We start from the raw sequence: 19,303 nt of genomic DNA on the forward strand, positions 1-19,303 counted from the left end.
CCCACTGTCTTCTCCATCTCCTAGTCTGCCCCTCCCTCTCCTCCTCTTCTCCTACTCTCCTTCTGCCCCATTCCCCTTCAATGCCTCTCCCTCCCCCAATTGGTTCCATTATCCTGCACTCTCTAACTCTACTTGACCTGAAAAATTCATATTAATCCCGACAGCTCATGAGCAATGTCATGGGAGATCAACAAATATTTCTTAGTACCCTTACATTCCAAGTAAGTAAATATCTCCCTTTTGAATACCTCACCTGATTCTGTATTTTGGTGCGTTTTGCACCTGCATTCCACATTCTCACAACTCTTGGTCTGACAAAATATTTTCTAAATTGGCTTATTTCAAAATTTAGGATTTTTTTCCACATTGTTCTGATTCTCCATCCAAAGGGGAGTTTGTTTCCTGTCCAAACAGTTGATTCCCTTCACTACTTTAAACACCACAATCAGATCTCCCCATAACCCCTTAAACCAAATTTACCCAGTCTCTTAGCATAATTCAGCCCTTTCAGCCCAAGTACCACCTTAGTGAAACACCATTGAACTCCTGCCAAGGTCCGTTCATCCTTCCTCAGGTATGGTAACCCACAAATAAACACAATATTCCAAATGATGTTTGAACAGATACAGTACCTTGCTGCCTTTATATTCTATAGGACTGATTTGAGGGCTATGGGGAAATAGCTGGGGAGTGGGACCAATTGGATAACTCTTTCAAAGAGCCGGCATAGGCACAATGTGCCAAATGGCCTCCTTCTGTGCTGGATGATTCTATGATTTTCCATTAAAAGTAATAGATGAAAGAACGTGGGAAGCACAGGTGTGATTTCCTGATATGTACTCCTGCTGGGCAAGAATCCTACTGGAAGTGTGCATTCAGAAAATCAGCTCTTATATCTCTTGTGAAGAAACCCCGCATACTGTTAGCCTTTCTGATTGCTTTTTGCACCTGTGAGCTGGCTTTTAATGACTTATGGACCTGCACCCTTAAATCTCTTTGTTCATCTACCCTCCCCCAGTCTCATATATATTCCCATCACCATTCTTATGTTCACTTTGTTACAGTGAACCGCAATATATTTAATCTATGTCCTTTTGCAATTTTCTGCTTTCTTCCTCAAATTCACTGTAACTCCTAGTTTAGTATCATCTGCAAACTTAAATATACCTCCCTCTATTCCAAATCCACAACATTTATCCATGAAGTGAAAAGCTGGGGCTTCAGCACTGGGGACCCCATTTGTAACTTCCCATCAATTCAAAGATATCTTTTTTACCCCAATTTTCTGCCTACCAACTAATTTCCTATCCATGCCACAAGGTTGCCCCCAGTTCCAGGCACACAGTTAGTGACATTTCCCTTTAAGAATTATGGAACAATTGAGTTGAATGCAGTTTCCTTTAAATACAATGTTATTGTGTACCCAAACAGTCAATCCATTCATCTCATTATCATACTTGCGTGTGGACATATTCATAGTGAGAGGTATGCCTCAGTTTAACTCGTATGCTATTCAGTGTTGCTGGAAGGAGCCGCCAACTTTGATTCCTGTACATTAATATTATTGGCATCAGTAAGCATTTTGTTTCTCTAGTTGATTTCTTAAAGTAATTATTCTGACTTCACAGAGGTTTACAAATGGCCTCAGGTAGAGGTTTGTCACTGAGGTCTGTACCACTGCCATCTGAAAATTTATTTCAGGACTATTTTGACTCTCAGGCCAAACTTTAAAAGTTAATGGACCTAAAGGCTACTTTTCCCATTATTTGCACCAGTATCAACCAGGAAAAACAAACAGCATGGAGCAAGAAAATAATGTTTTACATTTTGTTTAAAAAGCCATTTGGACGTTTCCCGATGACTGAGTGAGTAGGTGGTGTGGTACTGAGCCATATAGACCAGAAGGCCCCTGAGTTCAAGCATTGATCTGTGCTGAGTTAGCTGTCCTTAGGCAGGGCACTGCAGCTGGTCTCAGCATCCTTGGGATAGAGAGGGGAAAAATCAGCCAGGTCGCCTGCACCTGATCTCTCTCCAGTAACTCCTGCTGGAAAGTGCGTGTGTGGGCGTTGGGTAAAGACAAAGACTAGGCTCAGCTTTGATTCCTCCTCCTGTGGTTAAACAGCCTGCCAACCTCCACTTATCCAAGCTCACACATAAAGAATGGCCGATATACCAGAGAGCTGCCAACAGCTGTGGGACCATACTCCAGTGTGAGTCACTGTCTTCAGGGCAGGAGAGAAGCGAGTCGGAAGAAGCACAACGTGTGTTTAGACAAATCGCCATATGGTTTTGTGCACAGGTCAGAAAGTTGCTGATTTTTTTCTCCTTTTCTCTCATGGTCACTGAACTGAAGGAAAACTTTTTGAAAACCAGTTGGTGGAGAGACAGTGGTGGGGTGTATTCGAACTCTTACAGCTATATTATGGAGTGATCAAATGCAGAATTTTACCATGGTTCCTCACACAGGGCCATATGATCCCCTTTCTGCTAAGAAAAAAAATGTAACTAAATTGGTGAGCAAGACTGGTCATTTTCATCACTGCTCAGAGCCTTGCTCCCAAGCTAAAATGTGTTTATTTTTAAAAAATTGTTCTTTCGATGTGGGCGTCGCTGGCAAGGCCAGCATTTATTGTCCATCCCTAATTGCCCTTGAGAAAGTGGTGGTGAGCCGTCTTCTCGAACTGCTGCAGTCCGTGTGGTGAAGGTTCTCCCACAGTGCTGTTAGGTGGGGAGTTTCAGGATTTTGATCCAGTGACGATGAAGGAACAGTGATATATTTCCAAGTCGGGATGGTGTGTGACTTGGAGGGGAACGTGCAGGTGGTGTTGTTCCCACGTGCCTGCTGCCCTTGTCCTTCTAGGTGGTAGAGGTCGTGGGTTTGGGAGGTGCTGTCGAAGAAGCCTCGGTGAGTTGCTTCAGTGCATCCTGTGGATGGTACACACTGCAGCCACTGTGCGCCGGTGGTGGAGGGAGTGAATGTTTAGGATGATGGATGGGGTACCAATCAAGTGGGCTGCTTTGTCCTGGATGGTTTCGAGCTTCTTGAGTGTTGTTGGAGCTGCACTCATCCAGGCAAGTGGAGAGTATTCCATCACACTCCTGACTTGTGCCTTGTAGATGGTGGAAAGGCTTTGGGGAGTCAGGAGGTGAGTCACTCGCCGCAGAATACCCAGCCTCTGACCTGCTCTTGTAGCCACAGTATTTATGTGGCTGGTCCAGTTAAGTTTCTGATCAATGGTGACCCCCAGGATGTTGATGGTGGGGGATTTGGCAATGGTAATGCCGTTGAGTGTCAAGGAGAGGTGGTAAGATTCTCTCTTGTTGTAGATGGTCATTGCCTGGCACTTGTCTGGCACGAATGTTACTTGCCACTTATCAGCCCAAGCCTGGATGTTGTCCAGGTCTTGCTACATGCGGGAACGGACTGCTTCATTATCTGAGGGGTTGCAAATGGAACGGAACACTGTGTAATCATCAGCGAGCATCCCCATTTCTGACCTTACGATGGAGGGAAGGTCATTGATGAAGCAGCTGAAGATGGTGGGGCCAAGGACACTGCCCTGAGGAACTCCTGCAGCAATGTCCTGGGGCTGAGATGATTGGCCTCCAACAACCACTACCATCTTCCTTTGTGCTAGATATGACTCCAGCCACTGGAGAGTTTTTGCCGTGATTCCCATTGACTTCAATTTTACTAGGGCTCCTTTGTGCCGCACTCGTTCAAATGCTGCCTTGATGTCAAGGGCAGTTACTTTCACCTCATCTCTGGAATTCAGCTCTTTTGTCCATGTTTAGTCCAAGGCTGTAATGAGGTCTGGAGCCGAGTGGTCCTGGCAGAACCCAAACTGAGCATCGGTGAGCAGGTTATTGGGGACTAAGTGCCTATTGGTAGCACTGTCGACGACATCTTCCATCACTTTGCTGATGATTGAGAGTAGACTGATGGGGCGGTAATTGGCTGGATTGGATTTGTCCTGCTTTTTGTGGACAGGACATACCTGGGCAATTTTCCACATTGTAGGGTAGATGCCAGTGTTGTAGCTGTACTGGAACAGTTTGGCTAGAGGCGCAGCTACTTCTGGAGCACAAGTCTTCAGCACTACAGTCGGGATGTTGTCGGGGCCCATAGCCTTTGCTGTATCCAATGCACTCAGCCATTTCTTGATATCCCGTGGAGTGAATCAAATTGGCTGAAGACTGGCTTCTGTGATGGTGGGGATATCGGGAGGAGGCAGAGATGGATCGTCCACTCGGTACTTCTGGCTGAAGATGGTTGCAAACGCTTCAGCCTTGTCTTTTGCACTCATGTGCTGGACTCTGCCATCATTGAAGATGGGGATGTTTACAGAGCCTCCTCCTCCCGTTAGTTGTTTAACTGTCCACCACCATGTTTATTAACATCAACCTACAAAAAAAAATCCTTATTAAAAACTACTGAATCCTTGTTAAATGGCAACTGAGGGAAAATCATGCAGTTTTTAATGGAGAGGGAGAATGAAAAGAAAATAAAGAACTTAAATTAGAGCACCTTTCATGTCCTCAGGACATCCCAGAGTGCTTTACAGACACTTTTGAAGTATAGTCATTCTTTTATATTCATCTGAAAGAGCAGACATGTCTCATGTGAATGAAGGCACCTCTGATAGTGCAGCACTCCCTCAGTACTGCACTGAAGTGTCAGCCTAGATCATGCACTCACATCCTGGAGTGGGGCTTGAACTCATGACTTTCTGACTCAAGAGGTGAGAGTGTTACCATTGAGCCAAGATCCACAAAAGAATGTCAATATCCATGTCTGTAAAACAGACTTTGAGAACTCTTTGTCGGCCCATTTCAACTGAGCTTTCCGCGGCTAGGTTAATGAAAATGTTGGCAACACACTACACAGCAGATCAGTCAGCATTTGCAAAAAAAATAGATTATAATATTTCAGGTGTGTATCCTGCATCAGAATCCACGAGTGACTCAGTTGGTAGCTCTCTCATCTCTGGGTAATTTGACCTTAAGCCCTACACCAGGACTTCATTGCATGAACTAGGCTGACACCCCAATGAAGTACTAAATGTTGCCGTTTCAGAGGTCCTGTCTGCCATTCAGATCTCATGATGCTGCTTAAAGAAAAGCAGGGAGTTTTCATGATGTCCTGACTCCCAAAGAAATTTGCTGTGTGAAACGCTTTGAGATGTTTTGACCATATGATAAGCTGCTATATAAAGATATTTAAAAATATTAGTTTTAAGACCAGGTACAGGGATGCACAGACAATCACCTGGCTACAGCACATACCTTTAAAAGCCAGACCAGGGCTTAAGTACATAAGTTATCTAAATATTTTTAAAACTGTAATATTCATTTTTAAATAGATATTTCAATCCATATTATTATGACAAAAAGGAATATGATAGTACTGCAGTATTTTCAATGTCATTGAGGTCCATTGATAATCTGTATTGACTTTTAGTGAAACACAAACTGAGCTGAAATACTACAGTTGTTAGCTTTGCCAAGAGCTAATATCAATCTGCATTGGGTTAAGAGATTCAACTTTTCAGGACTCTGATTTTTCTTTTTGGTCAGCTGGGTGTCTGGCATGTGCAGAAACCCCTCACCATGTTTATGAGCCTCCAAAGCAAATTATGGAGCTATCCATGTAGAGTTTTCATTTCCCTATTATGGACTTCACACTCTTTCTCTGTAGAATCACACCATACTTACCTAAGCCCAGAGACCTCAGGCCCAGGTTGGCAGGAGTCTGGACTTAGGGATGCCTGTATGAGTATGGGTACTACTAAAGCTTAGCCAGCTACAACTGCACAGTTTACCAGTCCAGACCAAGATAAGCTTCCTACTGCTAATCCAGCTAGGACCTACCTATTATGGCACTGGCTTGCACAGTTCTCTGTGGCTGAGTGAGAACAATCCCAATACATGTGACTGGTTTACCCCTCCAAGTCACATCAATGAGCCAGGCTGCCTGGTACTTCACCAACTGAGCTCTGGAGAACTCCAGATGTTGCTTGTTGATGTATTGGATTACACATTCTGCTACACAGGATTGGTTCAGTTCCAATCTCCCATTGTCATGCATCTCATTGTGGATCCAAAGTGACCTTCAAAAGACTCCACTTACCCCCACCCCCTCCCCAACCTGGAGAATAGTCACTATTTGGTCATTAGTCAACTGACAAATGCATGTTTTAACTCTAACTAGACAGAAAACAGTTCCAAGAACTCTTTCTGAGTGGCATGGTGAGCAGGCCAACTCACCATAAAATGTTTGAGTGCATTGGCATCATCCTCTGATTGCAACATGGATACACACCATATCCCATCAAACAGCGGTTCTGTCATTTTGAGGTGAGGACCTTCAGCAGCAATTGCTAGTCTCTCTGTAACCCAATCAAGGCAAACATCAAACCCTGGCTATGCGAATATGTGTTTGCATACCTGGCCTCCAACTAACTCTTTACAGCAGCTCTTAATCCAAGAGTCAAAATTTTCTTATCAGCTGTAGGAAATACGTCAGTCAGTGGGAAATTCTATACATGTTTTCTAATGCACAGCAATGCCATCACTTATAGAAATAGTAAGGCTGTGGGACAGCAAAGGCACAATTCAGGCAGTTCATATAAACATCAGAACTCCAAGACTGGATTGCAGCCTTATAACATATTCCTAATCACCTTTTAAATTTATGTTGTCTCTTTCCAATTTCCCCTCCAAATGTATCCCCTTAGCCCATCTCTGCTGAAAGTCGCACCTCACGCTGGGGTATGACTGCAAGGGTACTCACTCTCGGTCCCTCAGGAGGAATCTTGGTTGACTTTCTCCCTCTCTAGTGCAGCATCTCATCACTGTAGAGGCTAAGATCAGAATAGAAAGAGAACCTGGGTCGTTCTTGACCTTTTCGTGGTTCCAGCGTACACAAGGCACAGATTTCACCCAGTGAGTCTTTTAAAAAGATATAGTAAAATACCCTGGTCTTCATCTGTCCCAGTGCTGGATTGGTTTGTTACCTTTTACATCTTCTAGTTACAGCTGTTAGATTTTTTAGATCGAATTTACAGCACGGAAACAGACCATTCGGCCCAACTGCCGGTGTCTATGCTCCACTTGAGCCTCCTCCCACCCGACTTCATCTCACCCACTCATCATATCCTTCTATTCCTTTCTCCCTCATGTACTTATCTAGCTTCCCCTTAAATGCATCTATTGTTTGTGCAATTATGCCTGCTAAATCCTGTTACACAGTTGCTACACCAGGCAGTAGTTCTACCAGGAAATGTGTGCGGTTTTTTTGGCATCAAACATTTAAAGCGAAGAGCCAACAGTTTCGTTCACATCTCCGTGGAGATACCGTGATCTCCCTATTGACAACTGATTCCCAGGGAGTGTCTTTCTTTCCAGACCTTTTAGAACAATTTCGATCCCATCCGCAACCACAGCCTAAAATGTCACTCTCATAGAAAACCATTTCAGGACTGAAACATGAAAAGAAATTCAATACCGAGTTGCCAAATATTGTCTATATTTAACACCAGGGGGATCCAAAATAAGCTTTTGAGGTCAGCCAAGTATATAAGGACTTTAACGATTTTCGTGCAGGCTTTGAAAAAAAAAACCTCCTATGTTGAAAAAGTTTTAATATTATTCTATTAATAATAGCATGCAGTGAATCATAGTTCATATTGATTGGTTTCTGTTTAATTTAATACAGTGAAACTTTTCAAAAAGGTTAATCGCGGTTTGATAATATTCTAGTTACATCTTACAAGAGGATGACCCGCTTTCCGTACTGTTCTGTCACTGAAACTATTAAACACGAAAAAGGACGCGTTTAAAATGTCAGATTAACAAAAAAAAATCATTTGTAGTTTAGTCAACTGCTGTAAGATGTGGGCGAGGAAAGCTGGAGAGTCAGCATGAGATTTCCGGATGACGGGTCCAGATGTGGTAACATTAATACACACCACCCACAGAGCAGCACTTCCACACTGTTGGATGGGATTCTATCCTGGTCACAAGCTTTACACCTGACGATCTACTTCCACGTGTTTGTTGTATTGAGGTGATTGTTTCCCATTTTGTCTTCAACAAAATGCTAAATGAAGTAAACGAATGGATGTAAATAATGAGACATTAAAACGTGTGTATCTGGGGACGGCGCGATGCAAAAGACGTGCCAAAGTGTACTTTTGTCCTATAGAGTGCACTCAGGTGCTAATGCAAGAGCTGCTTGCCCGTTCTCTGCACAAACTTTCACACGGTCCATCAAATTATTGCCAAGTTAACAGATATACCACTGTGTGGATCACGTTGAATTGTTCGTAAAACACACGATGAGCGACCATAATCCTCAATTCTCCAGGAAAGAGCTCTGATCAAACTGGAATCTTTTTAAAGTTAAGATTACAATTATGTAACGTCACCGCCCCTCTTATTCTTAAATTAATTAATGAATTAGTCATGTTAGAAAAAGAATTGCTATTTATTTCCTCGCACAATGTTCCAATAGGGTTCAGACAGGTTGCCTTTAAACGGGTCTGTTGTAACTCGGATGTCGGATGCAGCAGACTCCATTCGGTCCCTCGGCTCGGCTCACGTGTTTTCTACGTGCTCTGTTTGTAGAACCGCCCGCTAACTCGGGCACTGATCTTCCGCAGCCCCGCCGCCGAGCCATTCATCCCAATCAAAACAAGTCGCTCTCCCAGAACAGCCTGCCCAACACATGGTGGTTTTTGAGTTGCTTGGATCTTGCTGCCGACCTTAAAGCGGGAGAAAGGGGAACGGCCAGTAACATTTAAGCTGCACTTGTTAGCGAGCTCACACAATCTAGAGACAGCCAGGATTGTTACTGTTTTTGCTGTTTCTTTCCCCCTCTGTTTTGGGGCCAGGCCCAGACCCAATCCCAGAGAGATACCGCTTCCAATGGACTTTCATTCTGCAGTTTCCAATGTGCTCATCACAAAATGTGGCATCTACAGTCACTCTCCGTTGACTGAAAAGTTAAAATACCTTTTCTCTCATGTTTCATTTCTTTTCAGTTTTAGACCGAGGTGAGCAGATCTCTCATTTACTCAAGGGGGTCCCGTCTCTGGAGGAGGGGGGAGGGTGGGGAATAGCTGTTCATCTGTAAACCTGTGAAACTGATTGAATTGGTCTCTTTGAGCAGAGTGGTGAACAGAGCATTGCCATTGAAGATTGTATGTGTGTGTGTGTTGCGGGAAATAACCACGGTCAGGTCGACACCACGAGGCACGTAATAAATTCGCATGAATGCCCTTAGTGTCATAAATATTCATAAGGCAGATGGGGAAATGACAACGTATAAGGCACATACATTCATTAATGCTGGAAATGAAAGGGCCGCAAAGTCATTAGTCACAGCTTGCGCCGAATAAATCGCCTTTTATCTCTAGACGTTTTAAATGTCAGGAAATGAAGCGGGAATTCTTCTTTTGGATTTGGGAGGGTAGGAGTGGGGATAGCAACATGAATGGAATGAAATTCACATACCTAATGTCTCGATTCTACCACTTTAATATAAATAATTCAAACAGTTGGACGTTTGATCTTTGGATGACTAATCCTCCTGGACATTTATTACCAAACCACATTTAACGAAGCTCACAGTTTTCCATATATATACTTTTCTAAAAAAAAATAAATGCAGTTTGTCCCAAATTAATCTTCTTGTCAATTTCGCTGTTTTTAATCTGATCTCGGGATTATTTTTCTGACTGATGTATTGCTAACTATCCCCAGTATGAATCGAGTGACCTTCAGGCCGAAGCTGGACCTTTAAGGGCACATTATTTGTTTAAGGAAAACGGGAGAAAGAGGGTTGCAACTTATCTGATAGAAAAAGTAGTCGAAGGTATCAGTTTCGAAAGAGAGGGTCAGATTTCTGTATCCCCCTCCAAATAATCGCAGTGATAGGGGAGTGATTGGACCCGCACGGTTTTAAAAACAATTTCAGATACTCCTTCAATCTCCTGGCAGCTAACTAATGTCGTCTATGGAACTGTAATATTAATATGTGGAGTATTTAAAAATGCATCAGCTTTCTTTTTGAGCATTCAACATTGGCGTTAAATTGTCATCTTGACGCACTTAAATCTGAAAAGCTTCGAAGTACAGAGCGAAACGAAGGCGGTCAGGCTTCTAAAGAATTTATATTTCAACTTCAAAGTGCTTGCGGATTGCAAGACGTGCAGCCTCTTCACTCTCCCCCTCTCTCTCTATCTACTGGGACCGAAGTAAAGACACTGATGTTAAATGTTAGTACGATTGACGTGGTCACAAGGCAAGAAATGGATCAATTAAAGTGGGATTCCACCCATTCCTGACGTGCCTGGGTGATGCACGGCCAGCTCTATAAATGGCGCTTGCGCGCTATGCACCGCGTCAGTTTTCCTGGACAGCTCCTTGGTGCTGAAATCGCTTCTGTAACTCGCGGCGCCGGTGCAGCCAGTTTGCTGCTGTTCTAACGATGTCCCGCGGAACCCTTTGCAGATTTTTCGTCTTCTCCTTCCTCGTGGCGAAAGCAGCGTCCCAAGATTTCGCCCAGACCCGGTTTATCTGCACTTCCATCCCCCTGGACATGGACCCCATGTGTTCTGCCCCGATGCAGAACAGCGGTCCGGTGGAGGACATCAAGGGGACCATACTCCAGCTCCGGGAGACGATACTGCAACAGAAAGAAACGATTATGAATCAAAAGGAGACCATCAGGGAACTCACCGCCAAGCTTAGCAGATGTGAGAGTCAGAGTATGTCAGAGCCCTCGGTGAGTGAAAGCAAACCCGGGCAGGGATTCCGCAGGAAGCAGTCAGGGCACAGTAGAAATGCCATGGGAGATCTCTCTCTAGCTCAAGCGGACACACTAAACCAACTTGGACAAACTTTACAATCACTCAAAACACGCCTGGAGAATTTAGAGGTAAATATAAGTAGAAATTAAACTTCTAAATGTCGTCAAACCACGATTAGAGAAAAAAAAATGTCGAGACGACCCAATCGGGCATTAAGTAATACAATGTCCGATTGGAATAGATTGAGAAGTCCCCTTATCAAATCTATACGATTTTAAAAAGAATTCCTGCAAAACGTTTGTCCAAGTTACTGATAATGAAACTTCGAGCTGATTGTGTTAAGTCGCACAGTAACCGTTCCTTTTTAACACCATGAAACCGGCCAGCTCGTATTTACACTAGTAAGATAGAAATAAGTGAGATTCAGAACATACGCGCTCTAATTCTTGGCCGTTTTTGGTAGTGCGGATCAGTTCACAGCAATGTTCACAGGTGCAGTGTGTTTGCGTTTGGCTTGTCTTCATCCCGTAACTATCCTCTTACACGTTTTTTTTCCTGTACTCTCGGTATGACAACAGCAATACAACCGAGCCAATACTTCCACTCAAACAAATAGCTTGAAAGACCTCCTGCAGAACAAAATAGAGGATCTAGAGAAACAGGTTCTGTCCAGAGTCAACAGTTTGGAAGAAACCAAAAATGTGGCGAAAAACGACTCGACGGAAAACAGGGGCAAAATTGAAAATGCTCTAAATTCTCTACATCAGAGGATCAGTGACTTGGAAAAAGGTAGGCCGCGAGACAGGAAACTTCCTCAACTCAAACACTCCAGGGCTACAATTAATGAAGTTACATTTTGTAAAGAGCAATGCATGAATAGAACTGTCAAGTCTTGATTTGTTAAAAAAATGGTATTTTAGAAGTTGCAAATCCTATAGAATGCCCAGATATGATGTGCTATAGGATGGGGCAGGGGACGTTGGGAGATGATCTGAAAATCCAGATTATTGATAAAGAGGACACTGGTGGGAGGAAGCCGAGCGTGTGGGGGAAACTATGGAGATATGATAAAATATTATACCTCATGCTCTGTATTAATGTCAGATTCTCATGCATTTCTGCAAATCAGATAGATTGCGATTTCATTTGATAAAGATTAAAGTGTCGTAGATACAAGGACGGGGGCATAGAGCCCGTGTGCATGGTTGTGCAGAAAATTCATAATTGTCAGTCCTCCCAATCTATCTCCTTTTGTTGCTCTTATTGCATATGGCAGAGCCTATATTTAGCTCGTTGGCCGCAGTCGGTTCTGTGGGGAAATGCAGTGGCGGAAGCCGAGAAACAGCTTTCAGTTTTGACTGAGCCAAAGGCGCACTACCGCAGTATTCCGGCTCAGTAAGCAATCTGTTTCACAAAACTTCATCCGGATGGCGGAGTGCAGAGAGTCGCCTCTCTTCCCCGCCCCCCCAATCGCTGCTGCAATATGGATTGCGCAGCGGTCTCCTACTATAATGGAATCAAAGATATCCCAGGACGCCACTCATGTGACTGGGATTATACTGCGGGATGCGTTGATGGGAATTAATCTGGAGCGGCAGTTATACCAGAAACGATCGTGATCTACTATCGGAATAATGCACTAGAACCACACAAAACACACGGTACCTCTCTACAACAGGCAGGCAAACAAGGAGAGCAGGTACACTGCTTCAGATACACCGTTTCAACAACGCGTTAGATTCCACTCCCATGACTAAGTAGCATAAAGGCGACCCCCACCCGCACTAGAATGTGCACAGTGAAGTGCATTCCTTATTTTTCCTTTTTTTTGCAGGACAAAAAAATTTAAGACCGACCGATAAATTCCAGATCACGTTTCCTTTGAGAACTAACTACATGTACGCGAAAGTGAAGAAGAGCCTGCCTGAGATGTATGCTATGACTGTCTGTATGTGGCTTAAGTCCAACGCTTCCCCTGGGGTTGGGACCCCGTTCTCCTACGCTGTCCCGGGACAAGCTAACGAGCTGGTTCTCATCGAGTGGGGGAATAACCCGATGGAGATTCTGATCAATGACAAGGTAGAGGGGCGGTCATTCCTGAACCAAGGTCTATCAAATGGAGATATTTAGCTGTTAGGCAATAAATCAATTGACAAGCCATCATCCCGACTCAGTTGTGCGGAACGCTATATATTTCATGCAGCGTCATTAAATTATAATGAATAATCGTTGAACAACGGACTTAATTGCTTGTTCGTTTTATGTACACTGGCCAGTAATCTTAATTTATAATACATTCTTAATGAGAACACCAATATACGCCTCTTATCTCGACCCTTGCATTAAAAGGCGTTTCCTAACGGAGTTTAGCAACTTAGCTCCACAGAAATGTAGGACTTCACTGTTATAGTGCACCCCAGGTTCACAGGGCTGTATTTATATAAGGGCTGGAGCCGGCTGTAAGGCTAATAATGGTCCACTTTAATCATCACTTTATAGCACGTGTGAATAGCATTTGCCATTTACAGCTGCAATTAACAGTGGGTATGAAGAATCAACACGTCAACTATTAAAATTTCATTTTTACAGGTGGCAAAACTCCCTTTCATTATTAATGATGGAAAATGGCATCACATCTGTGTTACTTGGTCTACAAGAGATGGCGTTTGGGAGGCCTATCAGGACGGGCTGAAGAGGGGGAATGGTGAAAATCTAGCACCGTGGCATCCCATTAAACCAGGTGGAATCATGGTTTTGGGCCAAGAACAGGTAGGCGTCCGACATGGAAAATAACAGTATGAAAAAGAACGCTATTAATACAGTCAGACGTTGGACTAAAACAACTACCTGAGTGACCCATCCAGCTGAATTTCTCCATACTTGCACTGTCATGCAATGCAAATATCACAATTACTCCAAATAACCTTCCAGCTTCAGGGTTATTATAAGATATAAAGGGGAACGGATAGGGTGGATGGAGAGAAACTATTTCCGCTGGTTGGGGATTCTAGGAGTAGGGGGCACAGTTTAAAAATTAGAGCCAGACCTTTCAGGAGCGAGATTAGAAAACATTTCTACACACAAAGGGTGGTAGAAGTTTGGAACTCTCTTCCACAAACGGCAATTGATACTAGCTCAATTGCTAAATTTAAATCTGAGATAGATAGCTTTTTGGCAACCAAAGGTATTAAGGGATATGGGCCAAAGGCAGGTATATGGAGTTAGATCACAGATCAGCCGTGATCTTATCAAATGGCGGAGTGAGCTCGAGGGGCTGAATGGCCTACTCCTGTTCCTATATTCCTAACCCAACGATATGGGCCAGTTAGCAGCAAGGAAAGAAACAAAACGAATGCTAACAAATTGATAACACTGGCTAAAACAAAATCATAACACACAGAGTCTATAAAAAGGGCCACCAGGAACAGTGGGTACAGTTAACTGCACAGCCAAGAATGTGTTGGTCTATTAACTCCCAGTGGCAAATGCACAAACCGGTTAACGCCCCCCCACCGCCGTGGGAGATGGATCCAATTTCCTGAATCACTCAGCATGTGACCCGTGTGTGTATTCTCGACATATCAAGGGTTAGTTAAATAAAATAAGTTAGATGTAAATTTATTTTTAAATAGTAACAAAACTCATGTATGGATTGTGGGGCTGTTCTGGCGACGCTTCTGCATTTCTCGCAATGTTATCTGATCTCAATTGGCGCATTTTAATAAGATTAATGAATGGAGATGAGTTTTGAAAAAATGTTTGGGCGGCATGGAGTCTTGTGTCCCAATGGCATTTATAAACCAAGATAGTTTGAGTGGTTTATAAATCCATCAAACCCGCTCTTCCACCGCTCTCCTGTGAAAGCATCCTGCCCAGATATTTGTATACAGAATTATTCTTTCCCTCCTGGTAACTGCATTTGTCGGAGTGGGAGTTGTGCTGTGTAAACAGACTTGCTTGGCCTGCAGTGCTCTCTCATAGTGGAACTTCTCCAGCCGCGATTATAATCAATAATAAATGATAAACACAGCTGCAATTTGTATGTTACCCTTCCACCAAACTAATGGATTCTTGGACATTGCAGTATGAAGGGGAGTATCAGTCTTTTTCTGTAACAGCGAATTATTTATTTTAAATTATTTAACTGAATATCGTTTTGGGAAATAAGATATGAACGTTATCTCAATAACTGGTTTACTGCGCGGTATTATTATCGTGGAGCAGCAGGACACGTTTTTTTGAGTCCGGCGCTTTGAGTTCGGACATGGAACGAAGGTTGGGCACAGAGTGAGGAAGGGAAATCAGTGAATGTATCACCTGGGGCCATTCTTGTATGCCCAGTTTCAGCTTTCTCAGGGGCAGCCCGGGAACAGGCATATGTACGTGGTGCACGGAGTTGGGGTGACATATAAAATGGGCGGAGACTAAATTCCAAAATGGCAAAAAAAAAGTGGAAAATGTGGATATTCCTTCCAGTTACTTAAATTGTGCTTTTCCCCCCCCCCTTTCTAAATTAGGACACATTAGGAGGTGGGTTTGATGCCACGCAGGCCTTTGTAGGTGAGATGTCCCACTTTCACATGTGGGACAGAGTCCTAACTCCGGGAGAAGTCTACAGCTTGGCAAATTGCAGCGCCAAGACCTTGGTAGGCAATGTCATTGCTTGGACTGAGGCCAACGTCGACATCTATGGCGGGGCTACTAAGTGGACATTTGAAGCGTGCCGCCAGATCAATTAATCACTGAAGGGACTATCTGTTACGGCTCCGAAATCCAATTTCTTTTTTTCAGGAATGAAACTTAAAAGAATTTCGTGCAAAAAAAAAGTTACTTAAGTTCGTAAAAAAATATTTACAATATCTTGTCATGACAACTGGATCATGCTTCTCAGGCGTAATATTGACGGAGCATCAAAGGATTCTCTTCTCGAACTTCAACTGACAGCAAACAGTACCTGAGGAAAGCCATGTGCTTTAAATATCTGATGGTGTGTTTACTTGATGCCAATTAGCCTGAGTGCCTTTGGCAGGTGCAAAATGCGACAAGTAGTTTTTTTCTCGTTTCCGTTTGCATAATTCAAAAGAATAAACACATTATTTGAGATAATTGCGTTTTAGGGACATGTCTTGTTTTTAAAAAAAATTGCTACGAATATGTACGCTTTACTTCAAAATACACTCAAGTATTAACGAAGGAATGGCTAAAAATGATGAACACGCATTGGTAAACTGAAGGTGTAGAATAACGTGGGTGCTTTTTTAAACAATCATATCACATCGTATGCTTACGGCATGGCTACATATAAAATATTATGTGCGTTTATTTTGTAATTCATTCTGAACAGTAGTTCTTCCAACTGGAGATTGCCAAAAAAAAATAAATGTAACGTTGCGCCCTCTAGTGAAAAGGATTATTTTTTCAAAATAAATTTTGCAAACGTACAAACATTTTTATTAAATTTGATGCCTGAGTGAGGATTTTCCCCCAAAATTATTTAGATGATATACAATATTGTTTTTGCCAAACACTGGTTCTTTGCAAGTAAAATAAAATATTTATAGGTGTAAATATTGTACAAAATGAGGAAGGTATATGTACCATAGAACGTCACATTCAAACCAAAGTTGTATATATTCCAACTCCAGATCCCCATACTATCATAAATCTAATTTCTGGATAGTGTAATGATTAGAGACTACGTTATACAACCATTTCTTAAGGAAAGCGCTATGTTTTTATGTCATTAATGCTTTTTTTCATTTAATGCAAATGTGACATGTACTGTCAATTTTATTTTTACACAATAAAGAAAAAGAAAACGATCATTGGTATCAATCAGGGTTGGTTTTATTTTGCAACAAAGTAATTTTCTGTAATGTTTGGCGTCTCGGTTGCATGCTGCAAGAATCTAAGGATGTCAGGCACATTGACCTGTCCATGGGTAGTACTCCCACTTCCCAGTCAGAAGGTTGTGTGTTCAAGTCCCACTCCAGAGACTTGAGCGTGTAATCTAGGCTCATACTCCAGTGCCAGTGCTGAGGGAGTGCTGCACTGCCTGAGGTGCCGTCTTTCCGATGAAACGTTAAACCGAGGCTCCATCTGCCATCCAGGGTGGACGTAAAAGATACCATAGCACTTTTTTAAAAAAGAAAAGCAAGGGCATTCTTCTCATTATCCTGGCCAATATTTATCCCTCAATCAACATCACTAAAACAGATTATCTGGTCATTACCACATTGCTGTTTGTGGGAGCTTGCTGTGTGCAAATTAGCCGCCACTTTTCCTACACAACATTTCAAAAGTATTTAATTGGCTGTAAAGCACTTCGGGACGCCCTGAGGTCATAAAAGACGCTATATAAATGCAAGTCTTTCTTCATGTGACCATTTTTTAGACAAGAGTGAAGAGCTTTTACCACTTCTTGTGCATAACTGACCAAGACTGTCATACAGTACCGTTTATCTGTCCTGTTCACACTTTAACAGGAAGCTGGAATGGTACCCAATTATTAATAAGCAATGCTAAATGTATCATGAATGGAGGCAATGTCTCATTGTATAAGAAACCCTTACCTGCTGGAGGCCATTCCAACATCCTGTCTTTGACTGTGCGAACGGGGGTGACTAACAGATTAATTAATTTCAGATTCTAAAATGCTGAGATTCTTGAAAAAAAATCTTTACCTAAAACAAGCACTTACAGCAGCGAAAAGGCTCGCTCAGTGAGAGAGCTCAGACCTGCGAGTTGTGCTGATGATGACATGTGACCTCAGGCCACCAGTGGTTGCCAGCTGTTAATTATTTTAAAAATGACACGTCTTCTATGCTAACCATGGAGATCAGAGAGTAATTGATGTAGAACAGTGGACTCCCAGAAAACAATTCCAACCATGGTCCAGGGATATCCCAATTTATCAGCCTGTCCTCGCTTTGTCATTACAGGAATTATTTTGACTTATCTCTATATACAGTATATATGCAAAAAAGGTTTTACACATGTTTTGTCACATCTCACAATTAGTTTTGTCCTGAGGTGCCTAAATTACTAAACCGTAGATATCAATAGGCAGCTGAGGTGTCCAAACAGGTCTGGGGGGAAAAGGGCACTAATTGCTTATTGATTAGAAGCTTTATCACATTAATTGGTCTGATAAGCTGTTGCCTGTCAGCAATATGCTCCATCTGGTGGCCAGACTGAGAATGATAACGTTTACCCCATGTAGTTGGTAGGTGTGTGAGCCATTAATATCAGTCCCTTAATTTGTTATGTTTTTACTATAGATTAAGTTTAAAATTGTCCATCAATTAGATAGACAAGGCTAAATATTCTCCTTACTACATATTTATGTAAAGAGTAAGAATACTGTTTGGCTCTGTCCAACTGAAAGGAAATTGTAAACTTAATATTAATAAAATATTAGCAACGAGTTTCATAATCATTTTCCGTTGCTTTATTTTGCAGCTATCATTATAAATCTGGCTGATCACAATTACAGAATTAGTGAAAATACACTCATCAAATGGAGACAATGAATTTAAAGTTTTTAATGTACACTGAGCATATTAAAGAGTATTTTATCGGCAATGAATTGTATTTATTAAAGCACTGTACGATTTGTAAAGGGGATTATGGTCCAATCAGAAACTCCCTATGGTACATAAAAATATTTTATTATTGTAAAACATAATTGATTAGTTATACATTTCAGTGTCTGTAATGTGCTACACCTAAAGGCTGTAATCACTAAAATTCTTTTGTTGACCTACATAGGAGGAATATTGCAAACATCAGTCAAATCTTGCAGCATTCTGTGTTACACATATATTGCATTAATTTCTGTTAAGTGAATAATCTATCTGGGAGCTCATTTTATTCATGTCAAAAACAGACATTCAAATTGAACTACCACTCATATTTTAAAACAAATGAAGGAAGGGTTCTAGTGAGCATTTGACTGCAATTAAAAATATGTGAAATATATTCCAATTTACTGTATCACCAGACTGAATTTAAGTGATATTCAACTGCAGTTTATAATCTATGCAAAGTACACACAGGAATATCTGTAGATTAGATTTGTTTTCCTTGTCAATTGATCTTGTCACAACCCTGGCCTGGTGCTAATGCTTGTAAACACTAATGTTCCCATCATGTGACATGAGGCTTGAGCTGTTTTGCAATTCTTGAGTATGGTAATAAGGAAACCAAGATGATGGTGGGTGGAAGACACAGAACTTCAATGGTAAAACTCGAACAAAGAAGCTTAGAAATGGTAAAAATCCTAACAGTGTGAATATTATAAAATATACAGTATGGATGAGTGTGTGTGAAAATCTGTAAATCGCTCCAAGGCATCATAGTCACAGCAATATCATCCAAAATCTCTGAGAGTGTTAGAGTCTTTTAACACATACCCAGACATTAAATATTCTCTAAGTACTGCAAGACAGACCAAGAAACCGCCTGATACCAATTTCATCAACTTCATA

General features: G+C 42.1%; 1 protein-coding gene across 2 annotated transcripts; it reads left to right on the forward strand.

Annotated features, from left to right (window-relative positions):
* Window positions 1-10,422: 10,422 nt before the first annotated feature.
* nptx1l (neuronal pentraxin 1 like) lies at window positions 10,423-16,629 on the forward strand. Of its 2 annotated transcripts, none has more exons than XM_068004487.1 (5): window positions 10,423-10,942; window positions 11,393-11,603; window positions 12,649-12,893; window positions 13,404-13,583; window positions 15,332-16,629. In XM_068004487.1, exons 1-5 carry the CDS (start codon window positions 10,493-10,495, stop codon window positions 15,551-15,553), a joined length of 1,308 nt encoding a protein of 435 aa, XP_067860588.1. In that variant the 5' UTR covers window positions 10,423-10,492; the 3' UTR covers window positions 15,554-16,629. The 2 variants fall into 2 exon arrangements, with proteins under 2 accessions (XP_067860588.1, XP_067860590.1); XM_068004489.1 differs by having other exon boundaries at window positions 10,423-10,789.
* The last annotated feature ends 2,674 nt before the right edge of the window (window positions 16,630-19,303 follow it).

This window comes from Heptranchias perlo, chromosome 23, assembly GCF_035084215.1.
Source record: "Heptranchias perlo isolate sHepPer1 chromosome 23, sHepPer1.hap1, whole genome shotgun sequence".
NCBI classification, from domain to species: domain Eukaryota; kingdom Metazoa; phylum Chordata; class Chondrichthyes; order Hexanchiformes; family Hexanchidae; genus Heptranchias; species Heptranchias perlo.